Raw genomic sequence first — 12,195 nt, forward strand, 5'->3', positions numbered from 1 at the left:
TTTTTATCAAAAGATTATGCTACCACATACTTTTAGCTCCAACAACCTAAGTTTCCTGATACATTCCTTCCAAATATTTCATCAACTCTTGTGCGGTGGAAACATACAGTCCTTTAGAGTGTCAATTAAATAATCACTTGCTTATTCATAAATTCAAGGATTAACTACACACACACACACACACACACACACACACACACACACACACACACACACACACACACACACACACACACACACACCCAAACACACAGACACACACATGCAGACACACACACACACACACACACACACACACACACACTTATCTACACACATATGCACATGTACACACACACGTACAAAGTCTTGAAACTTTCTACATTTGTAAAATAAATCCACTTATACTTTTTATTCATTCAAGAACAATTCACATAAAATATTTCAATGAAATTTACAAATATAGCAAATATATTCCTCATCTTTAATTTAAAACAAAAAAGCGATGATTTCTAATCACCATATCTTGAAGTGTTCAGTGGCTTAGTATTATATTTATACTGACTTCAATTTGACAATGAATATTCATTATGTCAACATGTACATTTGACACATTGGTAGATTACTATTGGCTGCTGGCAAACTTGATGTAAATGATGATTGGTGTATGTAAATATCACCATATATGAATATTCAAATATGTAAATGTATAATTTGTCATACTGGTAGCCTGCCATTGGCTGCTGCCCAGTTTGATGATGAAATGATGATTTGACAGTGTAACTTAAATTGCACCTAACTGTCTACAATCAAACATAGATATTTTTTCCTTTTTCATGTTTTATATATATCTAATTTTGGCAAATCCACATGTGGTAGTGTTTTTGGTTACCATGGTAACTGATGTTCATGAAATGAGTTTTTAGACTCAGCTTAACAAATTACCCTTGATAAAACTTTTAACGGAAATCAGCTTTTTATCATCAAAATCATTATTATAATTTTATTGTCAAAAGTATGCTTTTACAAAATATGGTATTTTTAAACTTTCCTTGATGCCATGGAAACACCTGAAACATCCTGTTTTACATCATATGTGTTACAATGTATATCCCTGACTAGCAACTGCCATGAGCAAGAACATTTTTTTAGATATTTTTTTTCATGTTTTATGGTTAATTATGGCAACAAATAATATAATGTGGTGATTTGGTTACCATAGCAACTGATGTTCATGAAATGACCATTTTCTTTGAACTCGGTTGAAGATAAAGTAGGCTACCATCGTGAAAAAAAAAGAAGTCTGAAGTAAAACAGTTAGGAAGGTAATGTTTCTTGTCGAACTGTAAGATTCTGTGTTTCTCAAATAACAAAAACAATGTCAAATATAACTACATTGTACAATAATGCTGTGTAATGTGAAGAAACTAAATTGGACTCTATTCAAACATTACTTCCTTATATTTATACAAACACAGCATGAAAAAGTAACTTCTAAATATACAAGCTTTCACAGAAAACATGGCCTTAAACTGGTTGGTTTTATGGCAAAGTATTGTGTAAATTCAAGTTAAGGTCAACGTGGGTGGACAAATTTGAATGGTGTCTCTTGGTATTAAATTTTGGAAGTTATTGAATAATTCACTATATGACCATCAAGGTCAAAGTCAAGGTCAAGGTCTAAGCTTTAGTATCCATCTTGAAACATAACCTCTTTAAAATACAGATGTAGACACTTTTGTGAGGTTTCACATAAAGGGCAGTCCATTATTTACTGTTATTGTGAGGTTCCACATAATGAGCCAGGTTGCTTATTTACTGTTATTGTGAGGTTCCACATAGTGAGTCAGTCGATTGTTTGCAATTATTGCAAGGTTTCACATACGGAGGCAGGCCATTACTTGTATTGTGAGGTTCACATAGACAAGCAGTTCATTATTCACTTTTATTGCGAGGTTCGACATAGAGAGGCAATCCTCCTTCAGATCTCAATACAATGGTGTTATAACGTCTGATCTTCTTGAAGTCATCGATGGCCAAATTAAACTTTCTCAGCACAAGACCAGTGGCAATTTTCATTTCATTCATAGCAAAATTCTGGCCAATACAATTCCTATAAAGCAATAGAATATTCACATCATAAGAGAGAATGTAAACATTAGATGTAAATGGGAGTAAATTTTTTCGGTATGTTATTGCAACATTGGAACATGTTGTTGTCACTCAATTAGGAGAGAGACTACTTTGAGAAACATGGGTGATGCCAATCACAGCAATCAACAGGCAAAAGTTTTAACATCTTTGGAAGGATTATTACCCTATACTCTTGCTTCAAGTAAAGCATTCAAAAGTTGTTGTTTTTGGAAGATGTCAAACAGTCCTCTTGCGATCAGGTGCTATATGTCAATTTTTTTAATGTTTACCTACTTGGCTATCAATCCAAGTTGTTATCTTTGAAATATACATCGTTCTTTGGTATAATATCATCATCCTTGGACCTGCTGAGAATGGTAGGTATGCATGTGTAGATCTGTTCTTACCTTGGACCTGCTGAGAATGGGAGATATGCATGTGTAGATCTGTTCTTACCTTGGACCTGCTGAGAATGGGAGATATGCATGTGGAGATCTGTTCTTGGTGTTCTCTGGTGTAAATCTCAATGGATTGTAGATTTCTGGGTCTTCCCATACATGGACATTATGGTGTAAGCTGATAATACTTATGCCAAGTCTTTCACCTAATAATATAAAATATACATCATGAAGCACCAAGAGTTTAGGGAATTCATTTCTATAATAATAAATCTCCTGAGTTTGGATCAGAAATCCTTGTCTCAAATGGGATAATTTGAACCTATGACCTCTGACTTCCAACGTACTGCTAGTCTTGAGCTTTTAACCACCATCATACAGGGCATTATAAGGGGCACAAGCTGTTTTTGGGATGTCATTTTTTTCTGCATATTATGGTACTCACAATATCCTCCTTACTGACGTATACTTAACCATCACTTGCAATTGACTGAACTCAAACCTGGTATTAGGATATAATTTATAAACGATCCAACGATGTAATTTATCATAAGTATCACAAAATGTACAGAAAGTCCCTACTATGCAATCGACAGTTCTAACAATGCCAGACCACAAATTGTAATGTCTTAGAATTAGAAGGCATGCATCAACAATAAATATTATACTAGAATAGTTCAAATGTAGTTTTTTGTAACTATTTTCACTCTAGTAAAAAGCTTATAAACTCAGCTTGTTCCACTTTAATAGGATTTTCATATAATGTTGATTTTCATAAGGATAAGATTTGATCTATAAACCATTAACTTACCAGCTGGGATTGTGATTTTGCTATCACCAAAGGGTACAGTGATGGGTTTTTTAATCTTACGGCCTATGAATGGTACAGGAGGATGTAAGCGTAGACTCTCTTTAATGCACATAGTAAGATACGGTAAATGACCAAGATCATCCCTAGATCAAAACAAGAGTATAGAGTTATTACAGACGATTTTGTCTTAGCTTGCAAATGCTACACAATGTATCAAGATCAGTGAGACTGATCACAAGATTTCATGTTGAGATAGACACAATAAAGATAACACACAAACACCACTTACACTGTGTAGGCTCTGTATTTTGTCGATGATAACAAAAGCAAATACAATGCATCAAACTATATTGATCAGCTACTGTGTAAGGGATGTTTGTGTGTTATCTTTATTGTGTCTTTCTCAACATGAAACCATATGATCAGTCTCACAGGTCTTTTGATACATTGTTTAATAGCATTTGCTTTTGGCCTATGGCCTACAGACGAATAAACAAGCATTCATAATAGCATTTGCAAGCTAAGATGAAACCCCCTGTATCTGGCATCAATGTTAACAATTTTTAATGGTTGCAATAACTAGAAGTTTTACAAGTGATAAATTCTTCCTCATTTATATGACTGTCACAACGTTGGTGTGGAGTAATTGAGTCTTTAGAATGAAAGGTTGGATTTCATTTCTGGACTTATTTGGTAAAACAAAAGACAAACATTATAATAGTAACCATCACAATCATTTTTTTAGACTGTATCCATGGAGATATTCTACACATTTGTTTTCATAGCACTGCTATTTCTATGGAAACTGTAGTGTCCTGTCTGCTGTGTCAATAAGAATACTATCATAATTATCAATGACTAAATAGCAGGATCTACCATAGAGACAACCTAACCCACAACAGAATTGGTGACGACATTAGGTAATATTTCATTTGACGTACCACTCCAATTCATCTTTGTCCTTCTGATCTAGCAACTCATCAATTTCCTCCTGGCATTTCTGTTGATATTCTGGATGTCTGGCAAGGTTATACATGATCCAAGACAGTGCACTTGCAGTAGTGTCATGACCTTCAAACATAAATGTATCCACCTCATCACGTATTTCCTGATCTGTTAAACCTTTACCATCTTCATCCTAAATGGTACCAAATATACAATACAGACATTTTCTTTTACGGTAGCCATCTTTATTACGGTATGTTTCTCATGGACCGATCAACCCTATATTTCATCAATTTCAAAACATGATAAAAATTGACACCCTCTACTGCAAGACCAGAAAGAAAGCAAGACTTTGTAGAAGACACATTCCCAAATGGTGGCATAATTCAAAAGAAATTTGTGACAAGAAATAAATACCACAAGTGCCTGTGTTCTGATAATTTTGATAATTAGATCTTGAAAGTCAAAGGTCAAGGTTTATCCCTCTATTATTAGGTGTAAACTTTCTTTTGAGACTTTGACCTTTGACCTTGACTCTGCTCTTCACGGTCAATTATCAAAATCCAGTTCATTTTTATTTGAACAATTTTCCATCTACACACCCAAAGTAATGTCCCCTTCAAATACCAAGGCAACAAGTCTGCTGGTTTTCGATTTTATCATGCTTATCATTTATCTCAGAAATTTGCACTCTGAGAGTGTGTACAAACAAACCTCTTTTTGCTCTTACAGAAGGCATTCAGTTTACACATGATTTTTATATCAAATGTTAATTTTCAATTATAGTCTTCCAAACCTACATTTTTTGCCAACACAAGGCAGAATAAAACCTACTCACCCTAGCAGCAAGCAATATGTCTAAGAAATCGATATATTTTCTGTTGCTTTTCTTTCCCTGTTCTTCTTCTATTTTCATAGCCTGTCGTCGTTGTTTGATTACTTTAGCCGAATACTGATGAACTTCATTCAAAGCTTTCCTCCATTTGCGTCCACTTGGAGTCAGGTAGTAGAGGAAGTCACTAAAATATGGTGGAAAGTTCACCCTTTCTACCACCAAATCAGCCAACAAATATACTGATGAAATGTAGGGATTCCGAGTCCTAAAAAGACGAGCCACAGAAAGAATTATGCAATGATTATTTCTGGTAACAGTGTTAATACTAAGGTTCAAAACCCAGCAGTGTGACTTTTCACAATAGTTAAAATTTTATGTACTTGGTCAAAATGATAAATATAAAAATAAAGTTCCTTGCAAGTTACCACAATAGATAGGGGAACACCAAATTTAGTGGCATGTCAAATTGGCACACATGAACCCAGGTAGCATATTTGGTTTGCATATCTTACAACATAATTATTGCTGGGAACCCAATAAATCTATAGGTGAGTGTTAAACAAAGTTATCCTTCTTGTTCTATTTTGACCTGCTAGCACAGGATAAATTGCTATTATTGGTTCTAAGAATTCAGGTAGAATTTATCTATTTTATAGCCCTCAATAGCAGAATTTAGAGACATCTGAAGAATCTGTCCTAAAATGTTACAAAATGTTGTAAGTTCAAATCTGAACAGTAATGTCTATTGTAGAGAGAGTTTTCACTATGTTGACACTTTACAGTGAAATCAACACACAAAAAAATCATATTTGGCAAACTGCCAACAACTATGATGTCACATATGATGTGTACCAATCACCAACCTTTCTGTCTGACAGTGACTTTCTAAACTAAAGATGCACTTGAAGAGACTGTCCAATGTCATTAAACTGATGTGTTCAAACATTTCTATCATTCCTTTGTCATGTATTGTCATCCATTTATCCTGAAAAATAAACCAAAATTGTGTGTAGAGATATGTTTTTTAAGTTTGGAAATAATGGGAAGAATATAATTCCCCTTTAAATCAATTAACTTTTCAGGAATCAACAAAACTTTAAGAAGGTTTTTAGGTTTATTTATGGTAAGACAGTAGCCCATTGAAATAGAGCATAAGAACATCGTCTAATTTCCTGTACATTTCAACAAGTCAAGTACATGTGGAGACACATTTGCAAACCAATACATTTAGTAACTTATCAACATCTATTTTTGTTTGACCTTTTCTTGAATGAAATTAATTCTACTGCTAGTGTATATATAATGCCTCTACTGAAGGGAACATCACTTCAAGAAATTAATCTTTGTAAACTTTGAGTTCTGAAGTGTCATTTAATGGGTTTCACACCATGCAAATTTCACCTGATTGCCAAGAAATTTCAAATTGAAACTTGCTTCATGTTCATCGTCCTAGCAGTGGTCAAGCACTGCCTCATGGGAATTAACAGATGTGTATATGTATAAGATGAACAAAAAATATTCATGAATCTTCATCTGAAAGTAATAAGCACTTAGGAGTCATGAATATAAATTGTTCATCTAATACATATGTGTATGTCCCAAGATGCAATGGTGTGTGTCTGCTGACTACCATGATGTAGAGCTAGATCACTACTAAGCAAATCACAGAACAATGAATGTTAGACAAGTTTCAATTTGGTGTTTCTTGGCTATTGCATGAAATTCAAGTGATATGAAATGATGAAATGACTCTCCAGAACCCAAATTCATAAAAATGTTTTTAATTCCTGGAGTGGGTTCCCCTTTAACACATCCGTGACTTTTAGTCAAAGAGTAAACAATCTTGTGATCAAAAACATAAATTCAGGACTCGAAATTAACACTTGTCCTGTGTCCAAAGACTACCAATTCTTGTCATTGGGATACCATACTGTACAGCTGGTAGCCCCCTCAGGCTACCACTGATTATGTGATGGTTTAAAGGATGGAAGATTTACGTACATTATTTAAGTAACACACATACATGTATTTCCAATACAGGAACTCTGTTTTCAGTTTAGGAATATGAGACTATTGGTTACCATCCTTGGGCTCCAATTTCTGAAATTGTTAGCCCACTGGGAATACCAAAAAAAAAGTTTATTTCAAGCCCTGTGTAAAATGGTTTGATTTAAGACTGTTTCTTACCGTCATAGTGTTGACACAGTCATTAAAGACTTGGACATATGGTTTAAGAATATCAAAATGAAAACCTGGTGTCAATAGACGTCTATTTCGATGCCATTTACTGCCTTCACTAATGAGCAGTCCATCTCCCAACCAGGGTTTAACCATGCCATAGGTGAACTCATCTTTAGGCTCTACAGGGATAATATTCAATGAATGTGTGTTCAGTCAACCATAGAATCGTTATTACAGTCAGTTTATTCTACATTCTTGGATATCTAGATTGAAGTATTTCTCTGATATTTTAACTGAAGTTTTTCAATAAAAGTGGAATTTCATGTAAATGTGAAAACCCGGTTGATAGCGAAATTGGTGTTGGCAAATTATAACTGAAACTGATTGGTTTCTACTGAAAATTTCTACTCACAGAGTAACACAATGTTTATGAACTAACCCATGTACATTCATTTTACAGCTGATTGGTAAGGCTTCACAACAGATTGTCTTACACTGATTATTCAAAAGGAATAGATAAATGGGTGAACAAAATGGATGGCTGGTGAGTCACCAACATTGCATAGAAGGAACCTACCTGTAGTAGCTACTATTGCCTGTACAATAGTTGGATGATGAGACACCATTATTGCATGGAATGGCCCTAACCATAGCTGACCACAGTATGGAAACATGTCAGTCCTTTCACCTGCTATCTGTAAGGTCTCTTCAGAATTCAGTTCCAACTGTCAAAACAAACATAACATCAAATGTTAACTTCTGAATAATACCACAAAACAAGCTTAGAGGACTGCTACCTTTGCTACAAATACCAGGAAATGGTCATTCTTTTAATTCTTAACTCTATGAGGAGAGAAATATTGGGTATTGGGATTCTATGTGTGGCTGTACTTCATGCATATAGACAATAACTCAATAACAACCAGTGGTTTAGTTAGAAACCATGCATCCAGACTACTTGAGATTGCAATTAGTTGTCAAATTAAAGTTTTATCTATTCAGACTTCATTGACCTTTGGTTCCTAATCACATGATTGGACTCTTGAACTTTTGACTATTAATCAGTGACACTGTGATATCATACACTTGGAAATGGATAAATATATCTGTAGACAAAATATACTCATTTCGTAAAATTAAATTCAGCATGTCAATGATCATTCTTGCAACCTCTCGAAAATGTAAGTTATAAAACTTGGCAACTCTGGCTCAGACAGCCTTATGACCAATTTGGTGGGGGGGGGGGGGGGTTAGAACAAAAACAGTGGGAGCTACTAATCTCTTGAGACAATTATGTACCTCTGCATTGTTTGGGCAAGATTTGAAAAAAACTTGTTTGTTTGCCAGAATGCCTCAACTCAGTGTACAACAAGTGTCTTCAAATCTGATATCAGTGCCAATTTTTATAAAAGTTGTATTTTTAGAGAGGGTGGATGGTGCAGAATTGGTGACAATATCCATTTGATTTGATAGTCACTGACATTAATTTGTATGTCTGCATGAAACATGTCTTATTGCAAGTCTGCAACAGTAGTTTTTCTCAGGCTGTAGTAAGTGACAACAGGGTACCATTTTCAAACAATTTGGACTTATAAGTTCTGGAAAAAAGTGATGATGAATTTGTATTGGTTGTACACAGTCTTTTTGGATTCATTATGTTTTGCCTGATAGTTAGTTAATACTACTTATTCTTACATACATCCATCCAAACAAAATATAAATAAGGAAGAAACAAATACAAGGGAATGACTACTTATTGTATAGGTTATGAATAATTACTCTCTGATGTTTGAGACGTGATTTCTGAGATGTTTCTGACAAACTTTTGTTATCTGAGGTGATGTCAACCCAAACTTGTGCAGAGTGCAGGTAAAGTATATGCAATGCCAGCAACAATTTCATTTTTATTTTTATTTTTTATAATTCTGGGAGTAAATACTTATTCATAATAAAATCAATATTTAATACCCAACCTGGTGAGTCCGTTCAAGATGAGCAATTTATAATACACTATTTCTGTGATTCCTTTTTATTTTTTTTTTATTTTTTTTTATTTTTTTTTGAGGGGGGGGGGGCTTCAATTTGCACCTTTCGAATAAATTAGAATGACTTGGGAAATTAGTGCAATCCCATGTGAAGTTTTCAAAACAAAAGAACGTGTTGTTTACATAGCTATTGTGTTTGTATACAAACGATGTGTATTATTTTTCTAAAACCCTATTCTACTATTCCCGAGTATAGTGGTAAGAACGATCTTTCATAATATCGGTAATAATAAGGTTTTTTCCTCATTTCCCCAAAACCGGTAATATAAGAGTACTTACCAAATGTATGTGTCCAAAAACTGGGTGTCGGTTTTCTACTGGAAATGGAGCAAACGCCTTTTCGCTGGCCCAGCGCATCTTCAAAAGTTTGATGAATGTCATAATGGCATTGACGACAACAAGCGCTACGACAGCCACAATTATCATATCGATATATGATCGCTCACCCGTGCTGGACATCACTTGCAAAAGTGGTTTGAACATACCAGACCCCATTTTGATCAAGGAAGCTACGAAGCTAAATATTGCTAACGTAGGGATCAATGTGAGAGCTGTACGCTGTTCACTCTACTGCACTTTTTGCCCTGCCTTTGGACTGGTCAGCAAACTATACGTGGTTAATATTTACTAAAGTATCGTCACTGTAAACAGAGCTACTACTAAGCTGACCTGTTTATCCAGTCCCGGGGTCATACATGTATTTTCGCCATTTATACGGCGTGGGCATGCATGGAGAGTTGGGATAGTGGTCGATACGCGATCTTTGGTCGTCTACACGCTCGTCGATCTGTCACTGTCAGTATATATTTTTACAGCAGTATAGAAGCGCCGAGAACAAAACAATGAACTACTAACTACGTTGAACTCGATCGATGTCCAAAGCCTGTGACAGTTTTCCTTCCGTACACCCTGGCATTCCGTATAATATTTCGACAGAGATAGACGTAGACGAGCAATCATCCATAGCATGCACGAGTCCTGAGTCAGCCCAAAGGGGCACGTATTATTGCTTAGATTGCCGTCCTGGATTGTTGTTTTCTTAGGAAAATATAGTACTAATCCTGCTGCTACAAATGTATCATTCTCTATACTAGTAGTGTTTTTACCTTAAAGGTAAGAATATATAGTCAAAAGGTTGTTATATTTAGTCTGTAGATCAGGAAAACAACAATCTAAGAAATATTACACGCCCCTATGGGTCAGGCAATCGATAGTAAAGCGCGCCTCCAGGCGTTACTAAGTTCGTCATTTACAACATGCATACATGTACCAGTGTCAATGATAAAGTTCAAACGTAATAAAAAGTGAGTAGGACGTACATATTCTTATTAAAAATCACTAGTATGTAATTATTAATTATTCTTGAATATTATTATTATTGTGCGTACATACAACCTACACGTTAATAGTACAACATGTAATATAGTAATCTAAATGCAATCTATCTACCAGTGTATATCGCGCGCTGCTCTGAGTACGCTGCGCGCGCGATATATATATAAAACATGTAAAATCCGACCGTTGTCTTGACTTCATCGAATGTGTAAATTCGAATGTGTATTATATACACGCATGTGTACAGTCTATAGCGACATACTATTCCATCATCTAAGATACTTGTCAAAGTCTAAAACAATAGTATATCTACAAAAAAAAGTCAGGGCGAATGTCGATTCGAGCGCCTATTTATATATGTATGGTGTAGCAGGCGTTTACGTTTATGCGTGTGATAAATATCGAATCAAAAAATTTTGCTCGTGTTTGTATTCAAGATTATTCGAATATTTCAGCCAACCGCCAACAACGACATTATACCATACCAAGTATATGTGTACCTGTGCTTTGCTGTGCTAGTAATTCGATGACTAAAATTATTGAAAATGTCGATGCCATTACACAAAATCGAAGAGACGCTCGAGGAGGACTACAATACAGACAATGCATCGTACACGACAGCTTTGCCGGTAAATTTGAACACCGTTTTATTTTAATCACCAGAAAACAATTTTGTATTTTTCATAAGGAGTAATGTTCGGATTAGCATGTTCATTTCTTTTCTCTCTTTTTTTGTACACATGTAATCCGTTTTGTTTACATTGTACACAGGCTGGCGTCCTGAGCATTCACATCAAACAACTGAGAGGTGTTCAAATTGATGAAGAACGTATCCTTTCAGTGCGATTTGTTTCCATATAAAATAAAGTTGTGATTCACACCGCATGTAGTAACAGGGAGGGAATAAAAGCTAGCTATGCTTCATACTTTCCAAGCAGTTCTGAGAGTGAATTCGTTGTTTAAAATGTGAATTGGTCTTGCCCAATGAGTTCCGACTATTCTGTATTCAATCATCCTGAAAGCTTACATCTTTCGCACACAGATAGAGGGGAAACTTGTCACCAGTTTCATGAAAGCTCATCTGTGGAAAAGTTCAATCTAAGTTAATAAATTTAACTTCGTATTGCACCGAAATTTAATTAGCTTACCAAAGCTTTCGAATTCGCCAGGTATATCCACCATGGCTTCGTCAGTGTTTCATGAGTGTTGTTATCAGTTTGTTGTAAAGTTCGGACCAAATTTACAACAAGTTTTATAGTTTGTTGAAAATATGGTCCTTCTCTGAGAAAAAGAGGGGGGAGGGATGATTCAACATGAATCCTTTGCTTCTAAAGGATGTTTGAAATGTAACAATAGTGAGATAGTTATAATGTAACTATGATATCAGTTTTGAAGTCACTATATATTACTTAGATGATAATAAGTTAACCTTCCTGGAAATCAATAGAAAGTTCATTGAATATAGGTATCCCGTTTAATACATTACATTTGTACAAACTTAATATTTACCAACCAGTATTTTTTAGCCAAGAT

At 35.0% G+C, this 12,195-nt stretch overlaps 1 protein-coding gene across 1 annotated transcript; it reads right to left on the bottom strand.

Annotated features, from left to right (window-relative positions):
- Positions 1–1,914: 1,914 nt before the first annotated feature.
- On the bottom strand, positions 1,915–9,822 carry LOC144447242 (cytochrome P450 4F6-like). Its single transcript, XM_078137144.1, has 9 exons — positions 9,607–9,822; positions 7,860–8,007; positions 7,289–7,461; positions 5,965–6,086; positions 5,105–5,366; positions 4,263–4,459; positions 3,322–3,464; positions 2,569–2,716; positions 1,915–2,092 (listed from the first exon to the last, which is right to left on the bottom strand). Exons 1-9 carry the CDS (start codon positions 9,820–9,822, stop codon positions 1,915–1,917), a joined length of 1,587 nt encoding a protein of 528 aa, XP_077993270.1.
- Positions 9,823–12,195: the final 2,373 nt, after the last annotated feature.

Source organism: Glandiceps talaboti, chromosome 16 (genome assembly GCF_964340395.1).
Source record: "Glandiceps talaboti chromosome 16, keGlaTala1.1, whole genome shotgun sequence".
Classification (NCBI taxonomy): Eukaryota; Metazoa; Hemichordata; class Enteropneusta; family Spengelidae; genus Glandiceps; species Glandiceps talaboti.